The sequence below is a fragment of the Musa acuminata genome, chromosome BXJ1-6 (genome assembly GCF_036884655.1).
Source record: "Musa acuminata AAA Group cultivar baxijiao chromosome BXJ1-6, Cavendish_Baxijiao_AAA, whole genome shotgun sequence".
Lineage (NCBI taxonomy): Eukaryota > Viridiplantae > Streptophyta > Magnoliopsida > Zingiberales > Musaceae > Musa > Musa acuminata.
Window position 1 is genome coordinate 7,302,440 of NC_088332.1, and position 13,789 is coordinate 7,316,228.

The 13,789-nt window shown below is 49.4% G+C and overlaps 3 protein-coding genes and 1 pseudogene across 4 annotated transcripts; 2 read left to right on the forward strand and 2 right to left on the reverse strand.

Annotated features, from left to right (window-relative positions):
- The first annotated feature begins 1,398 nt into the window (after positions 1-1,398).
- Positions 1,399-9,234, forward strand: LOC135675955 (zinc finger protein VAR3, chloroplastic-like; annotated as a pseudogene). The gene is made up of 12 exons (XR_010514085.1): positions 1,399-1,959; positions 2,704-2,804; positions 3,042-3,385; positions 4,453-4,575; positions 4,666-4,760; positions 4,848-5,096; positions 5,207-5,525; positions 5,617-6,709; positions 6,785-6,935; positions 7,036-7,319; positions 7,427-7,550; positions 7,665-9,234. The product of XR_010514085.1 is annotated as a zinc finger protein VAR3, chloroplastic-like (transcript).
- Positions 5,757-6,390, reverse strand: LOC135675954 (basic blue protein-like). Its single transcript, XM_065186631.1, has 2 exons — positions 6,219-6,390; positions 5,757-6,143 (listed from the first exon to the last, which is right to left on the reverse strand). The coding sequence occupies exons 1-2, from the start codon at positions 6,388-6,390 to the stop codon at positions 5,944-5,946; spliced, it is 372 nt and encodes a 123-aa protein (XP_065042703.1). The 3' UTR covers positions 5,757-5,943.
- LOC103987230 (uncharacterized) lies at positions 7,030-8,840 on the reverse strand. The gene is made up of 6 exons (XM_009405470.3): positions 8,652-8,840; positions 8,468-8,568; positions 8,210-8,381; positions 8,011-8,133; positions 7,356-7,932; positions 7,030-7,267 (listed from the first exon to the last, which is right to left on the reverse strand). The coding sequence occupies exons 1-6, from the start codon at positions 8,838-8,840 to the stop codon at positions 7,221-7,223; spliced, it is 1,209 nt and encodes a 402-aa protein (XP_009403745.2). The 3' UTR covers positions 7,030-7,220.
- A 1,151-nt stretch (positions 9,235-10,385) lies between the features above and the next one.
- LOC135675404 (uncharacterized) lies at positions 10,386-11,732 on the forward strand. The gene is made up of 2 exons (XM_065185557.1): positions 10,386-10,580; positions 10,827-11,732. Exons 1-2 carry the CDS (start codon positions 10,386-10,388, stop codon positions 11,730-11,732), a joined length of 1,101 nt encoding a protein of 366 aa, XP_065041629.1.
- The last annotated feature ends 2,057 nt before the right edge of the window (positions 11,733-13,789 follow it).

The following is a 13,789-nucleotide window of genomic DNA, read 5'->3' on the forward strand; positions in this document are numbered from 1 at the left end:
GAAGAGTAAAAAAATAATTTTAACATTTCAATTGGTGGTGGATGACGATGTTAGGAACCGCGAGTGGTTATTGTGGATAAAGAGAACGACAACGAGAGGTGAGGATTGCTTGGCAACTACCTCGACGACGAGTACGATGACATACTCAACGTTAAATTTTGAGACCTATATTTTTCTACTGTCGTCATCGGGAACTCAACAATGGCTTACCTACCGACCTTCCATAGCTTCCCTACCTGGTCGATGATAACTGTGGTGAATAGAACTCCTCCGACGAGCCCCTTATCTCCCCTTTTTCATGCTCATGTTAGAACTGATGTAGCAATGTGGGGAGTGGTAGGAGCTTCAACAACCTTAGCTTCGGGTCAAGTGATCCATCCAATGGGTCAATACCAAGGTGGCTACCATCTTCACCGAAGATGTCACAACGACCACCATCATATGCATTGACGTTGACGTAATTGTTGAGCGTTTAAAGGACCACTTGACATCTGCATTAGCACCAACACAGATGCCAAGCGACGTATATGACGAAGATGGTTATCGCTTCATCGCTAATTCGTTGGGCAGATCACTCGACCCAAAGTTGGGGTTGCTATAGCTCCTATTGCTCCCCTCGCTTTCGTGTCAATTTTGACATGGGCATGAAAAAGGGGAGATGAGGGGCTCATCGGAAGAGTTTTGTTTATTGTAGTTATCATCGATCAGGAAGGAAAGCTCTAGAAGGTTCGTAAGCGAGTGGTTGTTGGGCTCTCGATGGATGTATCTAAGGATGATAGAAAAATATAGGTCCTAGAATTTGATGCTGGGTATGCCATCGTACCCGTCATTGATGTAATTGTCGAGCAGTCCTCACTTCTCATCATTGCTCTCTAGCGATGTCATCGTCCGCTACCACCAACTGAAATATTAAAATTATTTTTTATTTTTTTTTCATATTTTTATTAATAAAATTGAAAACGTTAAGATAAATGAATTTAAATATTTAACTTTCTTAACTATAAATTTAAAAAATATAAAATTAAAATACTAAAATAACTAACTACATCAGATAATATATAATTAGCTCTTGTAGGGATGATTATGGTTCAATTTAAATTGAAGCCAAACTAGATCAATGGTTCGATGATTCTGAATTGAATCAAAATTAAAGCTATATGATTCGGTTCTAGTTTAATAATTTTGAACGGACCAAATATGAAAAAAAAAGAGAGGAAAATATAAGAATATTTTATAATTTATTGATTAATACTTTAAACTCAAAACTTAATTTTTTTTTAATATTGATAGAATAATTTATTGATTTATTTATTATCAATCGAAATAGGATGAAATCGAAATCTAAACTGGAATCGGAACCGCCTGGTTCGGCTCCGAACCCAAATTTGGCAGAACCCGAACCGACGGTCCCGGGACCGTCATCCCCAGAAATGGGGCAGGCGGGTAGGATGGCTGGGAGTGGAAGTCCTTCTCTTCCCTAATTTCCACCATGGCCGCCCGACCGAGGCTTCTCCACCTGAGCTCCTCCTTCTTCTTCTTCACCTGAAAGCGTGGCGCCCGCTCCATTTTCTTCCCTTCCCTGCTCCTCCCCTCTTCTCCTTCCCGCCGCCGCCTCCTCTTCTCCTTCCCCATCGCACCATCCCTCGCCCCCGGACACCCTCTTCCAGGGCCCCGATTCCGTTCCTCCCCCTCCGCGGCGTCCATCACCGTCGACGGTCCCCCCGTAAGCTTCGACGATTCTTCTTCCGCTTCCTCCCACCACTGGCCCGAATGGGAGCGGTTCCTCGGCAAGTTGAGGGGAAAAGGTTACTTCGAGGTGTCCACTTCGGCGGCTCCCTCAGGAGATGTGGAGGATGAGGGCTCGAGTGTCTCGGCGGGGCACGGTGGCTCGTCCGTGGAGGTGAACCATGTCAAGAACGCATGCCTCAAGTTTGCTCGCGGGCGGTTCAACATCTTCAGGTCCTTCCTTTTCTTTTTCCAAGAGTAGTATTCCTTTTTCCTTTTTCTTTTCCTTTCACTGGATGATTGCTTGATATCTTTTCTTGAAAAGGAAAGGTAGGCCAGAAGACACAATTCAATCCATATAATAATCATAAAATTTAAGAGAATCAAAAAGATCAGAAGATTAGCATGTAAGAAAAGTTCAGATAATGGCAGATTAAGAAGCGGGAAGATTTGACCCCCAAGCAGTGTCAAGAATTCAAATAAACATGAATGTGCTCGAGTAGATGCCTTCATCAAAGATGGTGTTCTTGAAAGTGATTCTGTTTCTCAGGAGTGGTATCTTTGAGTTTCTTGGGATGTGAGATAGGGTTGGATTAGTAACTAGTGGTATCTTTGAGTTAAAATGTATTGGTAACCCTGAGGTTTAGCTACTTGTATTCCATCTAATTGAATGCTAGGCGTGCGTGTCAATGAATATCTGCTGTGCATCGCTTTCTTGATCTGAATGTTCGTTTAGCATTACACATACCATCAGGTCATAGTTGTTCATATATTTGTTACATTGTCCTAATTTGTGTGTAATATTGGTTAAAGATTTGCTGGCACCTTTGTATATTGGTGCTTTATACTTTTAATTAATGATTATGCTCAATTTACTATAGGATCAACTTCATTTTGATGTTCATGTTCTTTTTTTTTTTCTGCTTCTTATAATATATTGTTTGATCACTTCATTGCGCAACTCTCTTCCTAGAGCAGATATTCGGGCTGCTGTGGAGTGTGGATGCCGTAATGTGTTCCGCAAAGCTGTCGATTCAGCAAAAAGATTGAGAGCATTTCTCCAGGTTGATGAACGAGACGTAAGTGCATCTACTAATTGCAGTTGCCACACTAATTTACAAATGTAATGAATGATGTTTACTTGAGTGAAACTTGGAAATTATTGTTGTTGTTGATCGAACCATCGAAGCAATGATGTTTGAGTGTTTATATTTGAAGTGATACGATAATCTAAAAGTTCAATTATGATATAGAACCATTTCTGCAGTCCAGTTGGAATACCATGATCTTGATTCAAGTTTCATTCAGTGCTGCAGGTCTGTAGTACCTGCAACCTAAGAGAATCTTGCGGCAAAGCATACATAACACCATATGATGATCGAGGCCATACCTTGGATGCAGTTCGTATTTTATTGAGCTATGCAGTAAATCCAAAGCATCTTTGTGGAGAGGAAATTTCTTGTATCAAAGAACATGTTCAAAAGTCTGCTAGACATCTATTATTGGAGCTTGTTTAGCTTAGTGATACAGCCATTGATCCGTCTGTTCCGAAATCTGCAGTGAAGCCTTCTATTCCAAAAGAACGATCTCAAAAGGCTACTGGTAAGGGCGACAGGGCAGCTAATGTGGAGATGAAGAGAGGTGATTGGTTGTGTCCAAAGTAAGTTCTTGTTGCTTCACTTCTTACAATTTCTATGGCATATTTCATCTTATATTCTGGTTCATTTAAACTAGTTATCGGTTTCATTTAAACTAGCTTTTGAAACTTTGGTTCTTTAGGTGTCCCACATGAGTTTAGTTGACAAAATTTCATGGTGCTGGAGATACTCAACGAAGTTGTCTGTGGTGCATTGTCTTCTTTTATGTTTGTTTGTTCTAATGGAAATAACTAGTAATCGTAACAAACAAGATAATTCGACAACAGAAACAGGAAGAATATGGGTGGATAATGGTAAAGGCTTTTCACAAAATGAGAGTTGATAATAATGTAATACAATGAAGATCATTATCACTAATGAAAATTATGAGTAAGGGTTGTCAGAGAATGGAGGACACCTGAAATTTTGGAAACTGAGCTTCCAGTCAGTTTTTTATTGTTTCCACTCATTTCTGCTAATATTCTGAAAAGGACATGCAGTTGACATTTGCAAATTGGTTAGGCAGATAATTATGTCATCCTAACCTGTTGGTTATTTGAGTTGTCTCAGCTCAACTTGGTCATGACCATAAAGCGAACCAGACCTCTTTTATTGAAATAGGATGGTTGATTTCCATAGTCTTGTATGCTCAACCAGACCCTGGTAAATGCATGTCCACTTTATGTTTTGTTTCCTAGTCATGTCCTACAATTAGGGTCAAGTACTCCAACAACAATAGTGAGAAAGGATACAAAACGTTGTTGCTTTACGATTCTAAATGGAACGTAAATGCATGTCCGGTTTGTGTTCTGCTTCCTAGTGATGTCATGCTTGGCTATAATCAGGGTCACGTACGACAGCAATAGTGAGAAATGAGACATAAGGATGTTGCTTTACAATTCTAAATGGAAAGCAAACTGTACATGTGCAGTTCCAAATTATAGGGAACAGAACTTTTACTGTTTCTGCTTACAAGTGTTGTGATGGTGGTGATATTGGAAGATTGCAATAACAAATTAGTTATGGAGTATATTTTTGTTAGAAATGTATATACAAGCAATACAAATTTTTTGGTGTATATCTCATGCAGTTGCAACTTTCTCAATTTCACCTGAAATCTTTGCTGTCTAGAGTGCAATGAAGATGGGACCAAAGAGAGTAAATGTAGGTGCTGCTGCTGAAATGTTGTTGGGAGACTGGACTTGTCCACAGTAAATTTACCTTGCTCAACTTTCCCATAGTTCTACAAGGAATCAGCACCCTGAGAGCCTGAAATTAACTAACAACTCTTGTGTGGCCACAGGTGTGTTTGTGAACTTTGCTCGCAATAGCAAGTGCTTTTGCTGCCAGGAACCACAACCAAAGAGAGTTAAATCCCGGAGAGTGGGAGTGCCCCTCGTAAGTCTCTTATGCCAGGATTGTTCACCTTTTTGTTTCAAATGTCTTCTGACCTACCTTTCCGACACTGACAATTGTTTTGTCTAGATGCTATTACTCGAACTTCAGGAAAAACAAGGCGTTCAAGAAGTGCAACTGTGACCGCCCTGACGATCGGAGCAATTTGTTTGATGACCATTCATGGAGATCTGGAAAGGTCCACCAAGAACAACACTTTAAAGTTTGGAGATACCGATGATAATAATGATGAAATTGATGACAATGATGATGACATATTGCCTCTATCGAAAGGGCAACTCCGTCTGAGAGGAAGACTAACCCCTGCTAGAAACTGAAGTAATGAATCCATATCATATTTTTGGTTATGTTCTCCCAAATTATCGTAAAGAGTATAGTCTGTTCGACAATTTCCTTTCCTTTCTGCCTATAATTATTTTGAGTATCAGGTATGGTTTGGCGCTTGGAAGTGTTTTTGACATCCTTCTCAAGTCGAATAGCTCTCCCCCATATTCCACTGTAAATCTGGACACCGGATGACGGCTTGGCAGATGTATTTCTATTTGTATAAACAAACTGTCATGACAATGATGCAGATAACTGTCTGATCAAAGACGGTTGTAGGAAAAGCCTGATCCAACTTTTTCATATATATGGGTCGGCAAAGATGGTTTATGCCTTTTGTTCCACGCAATGAAACTGTGGTGAAGCTTCAAGAATACAGGGCTCAATCTGATCAACCCTGTCCTGTATCGGTTAATGGCTGAGGTAATTCTTTCTTCTCCATCTTTTCTTAGTACATGCTACAATTTATGTTTTGTTTTGTTCGAGAATGACTGCTTATTTTATCTTGGAAAAGCGTTCAGGGGGAACACCTCAGGAATTTTTCGTGGAGAAAGAAGGTGGAATGCATCCCTGAGTGCACATAACACGTTCGACAAAACAGCGAATTCCATACGGGCCACACAATTTGTCGTCGGAGCTCACCGAGGAGGAGGATGATGAAAAGTATCAAGTATTATTATTATAGGAAGCAATTCTGATAACGCTGCTGGCAGAAGCTATGCAGAAGCTCATCAACTACTACTAACAATCTGTTGATTTATTCATTCGATGACCAGGTTATTCTCATACTTCATTCATGTTGCTCTCCGTCCTTCATGCAGATTGTGATCAAATAGCGATGCTACGCTGCGGTGACCGCGATCTTCATGCCGGACTGGCAGTGGCCGGCGAAGCTGCAGATGAAGTAGTTGGTGCCTCGGGCCAGCGTGATGCGGTCCTTCCCGGAAGTGTAGACCCTGGAGCCCTTGGGAGCCGAGCAGCTATTGTAGCCGGCCGCGCTCACCGCCACCACGTTGTGAACCGACGGGTTATAGTTGAACACTGCCGCAGATCGGTCAGTACCATTAGTAATAATGCAAAAATAAGTATGCACGCAGCAGGGCAGCCATCACTTACCGAGCACATCGCCGGCTCTGAAGCTCTTCCCCCTGGGCCAGCTGGCGACGTTGAAGGTCCATCCGCTGTTGCCGCCGACGACGTAGGTGGCGGCCTCGGCCACCTCGCTGTGGATGAGGAGACACAGCAGGGCCAGCCCCAGAGCCACGACACTGCCCCTTCCCTGAGCCATCACAACGCCCCGCTCAGAAGCCAAGACCGACTCTTCCGAGCAAGTGCAGTGGAGGTGAAGATCTCGTTTGTGAAGCTCCGAGGAGGGGGGGGGGGAGGCTTTTTATAGGCGTCGGAGTGAGGGTGGTGGAGGAATGGGCCCCGCCCGGGTTGGTCGAAGGCTGGCAACTATCCATTACAAGGCCAAAGATTTGGACCGGGGAGGAGTCGTCGCTTGGAAAGCAGTCGACAGCAGACGATGTCAAGAGTTTGGCATATTTCCATGAATGCTTCAATTCTTGGGTGGGTCGGCGATACTACGGAGGAGGGTATCGTCTATGGTACGTAAAAAGAGTTCGGCCGTCTATGGTAGGCGATTCGCGGGAGATGTTTGTGACGTGTGGTGTTTTGGACAGGGGTCTTATCACTTGGAAAACAACGTCCCCTCGCCGGGAAATATGGAAGCTAGCGGATGAGATACTTCTGGTGTCACGTGGCATAATCATAGGCCAATCCTGAACCTGGTCATCGTGATGCAGTTCCGCCGTACAAGACCACACGTGCGCTGTAAGTTCCCTTTGTCGTCTTCATCCACATTCTGCATGCCATTTCATACAACATTTTTCCCTTATACGGGGAGGACGTTTCGTTCCTATTCATGTCACAGAACAATAGCATCGCCACCCTCATTTTGCGTCGACAAAACACACGAGCAGAAAAGCAGAGTACAAAGTTTGCACGCCTACAAAGACTCGATTCACAGTGTCTCAGATAGTGGAAAGAAGAGCGAAAGGAAGATTTCTGTTATTTGGGCATTGTCATTGAAGCTCCTTCCTCGCACGTTCAGCCGTCCTACTCGAAAAGTCCTCTTCGGGTCCTCACGGAGATGGCTTTCTTTCCTGCACAACTCAACCGCTGTGAGACTCTAAACTTATCTTCAGGAGTTGAAAGGTTAGCTAGCTTCAGTATCATACGTTTCATCGTTACCTTCAGTTCCGGATTTTAATTCTGTCTTCGCTTCGTGCGGTGGATTGCTTCTCTCGTTCCCTCTGCTGTAGGAAGGACCCAAGTAAGATTCCGGATGCTCGTCAGGTGAACCACCTCCTAAGGATGCATGGAGCCACCCCCCATCTTCTTCGTTCGTATCATCTTCTTCCTCGCTCGAATCTGAGCTCCAAGAAGGTGGTCTCCGGAACTGCTTGACGAACTTCTCCTTAAACCTGTCTTCCCCAAGCAAATCATGCTGTTCTGCTTCTATTTCCTCTTCTGAATCTGAACCATGGATCTGATCACCAGAATTGTCGACGCTGGCTGCTGCCTTGGGCTCCTCCACCTCCTCAATTCTGCTTTGGCCACCGGATTCATTGTCGGGATCAGAGCCTCTTCCTTGGGACTCCGATCGGCAGAGCTCCACCGCGGCCCTTGCAGCTGCCGCAGCAAAGGCTGCTGCTTCGAAGGCATCCTTCGCTGCACTGGCCACATCTTCATACTTCTGAGGCGTTCTCATCGAAAGGTTCTCATCAGATTTGAGCTGCTCCTGTACGAGATTTACTGGTGGATCTCCCTGAATCATTGCAGATTAGGCATGGCATGTATGACTGCGAAGCACGATGAATTCGGATGTATTGGTATACATACGTACCCCTGCATCCTCAGTACAAGGATCATAGTAATCAAGATTGATGCCCGTCTCGGCAGCGATCTCCTTCGTCACCCGCTGTCGGATTTCCAGGCTTGGCTGCCTGGTCGACAGCTTCTGAATCATCTGCAGGAGATGATCGCTCTCATTACAGAACATGGAAGACGACAACACTGCTCTAAACCAAAGCATTACTGTATACCTTGGGATTGACACGGCAATTGTTCCTCAGCTCCACGGCCGCCGACACGAGTTCCTTGCCATACCTGGAGGAGAAGATGCCTCGGGCCTTATCCAGCTCCGGCAATTCTGCGCATCTCGATGCCGCAAAGCTCAGACTCGAGATCGCCTCCCGCAGCTCCTCCGGGCACTCCCTGCATCGAACTCGGCTCGGGGTAACAAGAACAGGAGCAGCTGCTGCACTAAAGTAATTAAGGAGACCAGAGATGAGAGCAGTCACTTGTGATCCAAGAGCACAAATCTCTCGATCAGCAGTTGGCAATAGTGCTCCGACATAACGAACACGTCCACCATGTTCTGCTCCTTGATTACATGCTCCACCTGCAACGGCGTCAGTGGTCGCTCGCACGCATACAAGGAAGCAACCAGCACTGGTGCGGTGCCTTGGAGGAGTCGGTACGTACGCGGAGGAGGGCATGGTCGACGTGGCCGAGCTGGAGTAGCTGGGCGACGTCGGTGCGCGCCTGGTTGCACCGGACCTGACGGCGGTTGCGGAGGACGGCCAGGCGGGAGACGGTGAGGCCCAGCAGGGTCTTCAGCTTCGACATCTGCCTCGACTTCCTTCCTAGTAGAGCGTCCAGCTTCCTTCCCATCTCTGCTTCCTTCCTCTCTCACCACAGTCGGATCAAGCCTTCCTGTGTGCTACAAGTGCACATATATGAAGCTGAGATGAGCAAAGGGTGATTGCTTGAAGACCAAGGATGGATTCGACGATGATGATCGAGAAGGGTTTAGGTGAGGGGATCAAAAGTGATCCCTTTCAATGGGTTGGCGAGGTATGGAGTGTGTTGTCATCTTGGACCCCAACTCCTGCTGCAATCGCCCTGCGTTGCCTTGTGTAGCAGCCAACTTAGGATACGTTTAATTGGTTTAAGCTTTGAGTTTATGCACTGAGTGCTGATTCTTTTGGGGAAGGTTGTGTGTGTATGGGAACAAAGAGAAAGAACTAAGGCTTTTGGAGAACGCATTCCGCCGAGTGCAAAAGAACACTGATGCCTTTTTTTCATCCTACAAGTTTGATATTGTTATCATTGCAGCGAAGAGGAAACCCTAAACCACAAGGCACAGCCTTCCAAACTTGCGATAATTGGTTGTTGGGCATTGAGAGTTGGCAAGAACAAACTTTGGTTTTAGACGAGAAGGCAATAACTTTTGGCTATGTTCAATACTTTATGCTCGGAAGATTTAAGCAAAGCATGAAAACAAGTAGTAAAAGAGTATATAGTCGCCTCTCTCCCTTGCCATCGTTCGCCTCCACCCTACTGCATTGCACTTGCGAGGCCCTCATTGCCGTTATCTCCTTGGGTGGGCATATAGTAGGTATCTTCTGCCCCATTATGTTGCGAGCCACTGTGCTCATCTTTCGTATTGTTGTGAACTGGTGGTGCTTGCCAACCTTATAGTGGTCGCCTTGTTTCCTGGTAACGGTAAAAATGGCAACGCGACGCATTACGACGTCAGCCACGCCAGGAGAGCGCACTGCTCGAGAAAGCTAGCATTAAGGCCGACTTGACGTGCGCCAACGTCACCAGCTCTCGGCCGACAACCTCAGTATTTGACCCCGTATGCCCGGTCGAGGCACGGGAGCACGTCAACCGAGGCTCGCCCATATCCTGCGGCAGCCCGGTTCTCTACGCAACCCCAGTGGCAATATCAGACACCACGCGAGGTATTGTCCTGCCCCCTGCAAGCGGGCACATCAGGTAACATCAAACCCATCTATAAATACCCTGGAGTTCTAAACGAACAAAGGAACTGGGAGACTGGACTTGGACTCCAACTAAACTACGACTTCAGCTGCTCCACTCAAAACCCTCTCCACCTCCACTGACTGGATCGTCGGAAGGGTCGGGCCGAACTTCCGACCCGACCTTTGTGCAGGTACGAAGACAACGACGACCTCCCGCTAGGCCACTGAACGAGGGAACACCCCCCGGAGGAGCCGACGACCCCGCACGCCCCCGACCCGGACGTTCGTCGAAGCCCAACTCGGAAAGATCCCCTCGTCGACCGGGCCCGAACCAAGCCGCGTCGACCCCGAGGCCACGGCTTAAAGTTGTTCCCCGCAACATTTTGGCGCTAGAAGGAGGGCCCGCCCCAGCATGTCGAGGGATCATCAGGTCAGCTTTGACGAACCGATGGTTGGGGGACCATACCCGGTCGAGGCTTCGGGGGAACGCCCCCCACTTCGGGGAACTCGCGATGAAGGTCCCGCCATGGCCTCGGAGCGCTATTGGCGGATATTTAACGATCCGGGCCTATCACCGCCCGACGGGGCCCCCGTCAATTCCTCGCCTGTATCGCCTGAGGCCTTCCACGACCTCACTCATCAGGTCCGACTACTCACCAACATGGTGCAATCCATGGTTCCCCTTGTCTCCCACCCATCGCGTGCCTTGGCCGCCCAACCATTACATCAACAGGGGCCGCCCAGTCGAGTTCCCACTACTCCTCGGGAGCTCCCCGCCTCGCCTCCTGTGCCGTTTTCCCCACCTGCGGCGCAGGCAACGGTCTACCCGAGAGGCCGCTAGGAACCCGAGGCACTCTCCTTGGATTCGGCGGATTCCCTGCGCGCCCAGTTGCGCCTCGTCAACCAGCGGCTTGACGATGTGCAGAAGGAGGTCCACGGGGCGAGGGGAGAGCTTGGGGGAGACGCGCCCCGGAGATCTCTGTTCACACCCGAAATATTGGAGCACGCAGTCCCCCCGAGTTTCCGAATCCCCCCCCTGGACACTTACGACGGCTCCACCGATCCGACCGAACATGTGGCGGCTTTCCGCGCCCGAATGACACTATACGAAACCTCTGATGCCCTGACATGCAGGGCATTCCCCACCACTCCGAGGGGACCGGCCCTCGCGTGGTATGGCGGCTTGAAGACCGGAACGGTCGCATCCTTCGACCAGCTCGTCAGTGACTTCGAGCTCCACTTCATAGCCTCCGCACGGCCGAAGCCTTCCATGGCGTTCCTCCTCGGACTCAACCAGAAGGAGGACGAGCCCCTCTCCCTTTATATAAATTGCTTCGCATCAAAAATCCGGGAGCTGCCGGACGCTCACCCTTCTTTGTCAATGCAGGCGTTCGTAAGAGGCTTGCGCCCCTCCAAGCTTTTTTGGTCTCTCGTGGAGCGACCTCCCGTCTCGATTCCCGAGCTGCTCCAGCGCGCGAACCAATTCGTTGAGGCCGAGGCCTGGATGGTGGGGAAGCGGCCGGAGCACAAGAGGGAAAGGTCGGAGCCAGCTCAGGGACAACCGCTTCCCGCGCCCAGGCGAAAGCTGAGCCAGTCCGACCCTCCCACGCTGAGAACCCACCTACCCTCTCCGGGTGCCTCCCGGACGAAGATATTTCTCCAGATAAGGGAAAGGGGCCATCTCAAAACCCCCTTCCCGATGAAGAACCCGCGGGAGCTGGCTGACCGATCCAAGTATTGCCGTTTCCATCGGCAAAGCGGACACGATACCGAGGAATGCCGCGAGCTGTCGTGACAGATCCATGAGCTACGCCGCGGAGGACACCTCGACCCGCACACTCAAGCGGGCAGGGATTTATCGGCCTGCCCGGACGACCCCGTTGAGTGCCTCATCAACGTCATCACGGGGGGCCCAGCGTCCAACGGAGTTAGCATGTCTGGGAGAAAGGCATACGCCCGTTCGGCCAGGGAGGACACTCTCTGTGGTGCCCCCGACCCCCGGGTCGCATTCCTCCCCGAGGGCGCTGAGCAACCAGAGCATGATGACGCGCTCGGCCCTCACTGGGTTAACTGGCGACTCGATTTCACCATTGGGAGCCGTCACCCTGCCTCTGACCCTGGGAACTCTGCCCAGGACCAAAACGGTGATTTCCACCTTCTTGGTAGTGGATCTCCCCACAGCATACAATGCCATCCTTGGTCGCCCCTCCCTCAACAAGATCAGAGCCCTGGTCTCCACCTACCACCAGACCGTGAAGTTCCCGACCCGTGCGGGAACAGGAGAGGTCTGGGGGAGCCCTCGGGAATCTAGGCAGTGTTATCTGGCGGTAGTTTCCCTGGGCAAAAGGGCAAAGATCGACCGACCCCTGGATGACCTGAGGGAAAAGAAGCGGCCGAACCCACATCTGAGCCGTCGGCACCCACCTGCGAGGTGCCATTAATAAAAGACCGCCCAGACCGAACCGTCAAGGTCGGGTCGGAAATGCCCACGGAGGAACGGGAATAGCTCGTCGGCTTCTTACAAGAGAATGACGACATCTTCGCCTGGTCGCCCTCCGACATGACGGGCGTAGATCCAAGGGCCGCCCAACACCACCTCAACATATCACCAGACGCCCGGCCAGTGAAGCAAAAACCGCGACCCCAGGCCCCGGACAGGCAACGAGCCATCCGCGAAGAGGTGGAACGACTCCTAGCGGCAGGCTTCATAGAAGAAGCCAAGTACCCGCGATGGTTATCCAATGTAGTTTTGGTGAAAAAACATAATGGGAGCTGGCAAATGTGTGTTGATTACACCAGCCTCAATCGTGCATGCCCAAAGGATTGCTACCCGCTCCCGAGGATCGACCAGCTCGTGGATGCAACCGCTGGGCACGCCCGTCTCTCATTCATGGACGCCTTCCCTGGTTACAATCAGATCCGAATGGCGCCCGAGGACCAGGAGCACACGACGTTCATCACTAACATGGGAGTATATTTTTACAAAGTAATGCCTTTCGAGCTGAAGAATGCGAGCGCAACATACCAGAGGACTGTAGACAAGATGTTTGCCCGACAAATAGGGCGAAACATGGAAGTCTACGTGGACGACATGATTGTGAAAAGTCACGTCCCGGCAGACCACCTAGCCGACCTGTCCGAAACGTTCGCCACCCTTCGAAGCTATGGCCTGCGACTCAACCCGGCGAAATGCGCCTTCGGCGTCGATTCGGGAAAGTTCCTCGGACGGATAATAGCCCCCCGGATTCATGATACACGAAAGGGGAATCGACGTCGATCCGGAAAAAGTCCAGGCAATCAACGACATGCAAGCCCCTCGGACGGTTAATGATCTACAGCGGCTGAATGGAAGGCTGGCTGCTCTATCTCGATTCCTGTCCCGGTCGGGAGATCGAAAACCCGACCGGGCGGACAGATAATAGCCCCCCGACCCCTTGGAGAGGCGAAAGCAGGAAAGGAAGAGAGACCGACTAGGAGTAATATTGGCGTAATGACATTCCCCCAGGAACGCCATTAGTTCGGCGCCATTTGGGAAGGAGAGATACGCCACCATGAGACGCAAGCGCTCACGACGGGGTGAAGTGGCAGACGCAGCCCGGCCTCGAAGGCATCCAGGGTCAGGGCAAAACCCCTTGGGATGGGGTCGTACGGCCGTTGCCCCGGCTCAGGGATGACGAGCGAAAACTCCTCCGGGATACCATAGCGACCCCGGAGATGGCCTAGCAACGACTCGGTCACACTAGAGTCAAGATCGTGCGGCCACATCAACGACTCAAGCGCTCGTGCCGCTTTCCCGTCCGACAACGAACAAGGGCTCGCCGGTGACCCCCCCTCTCCGGCGGTGCCTGAAGA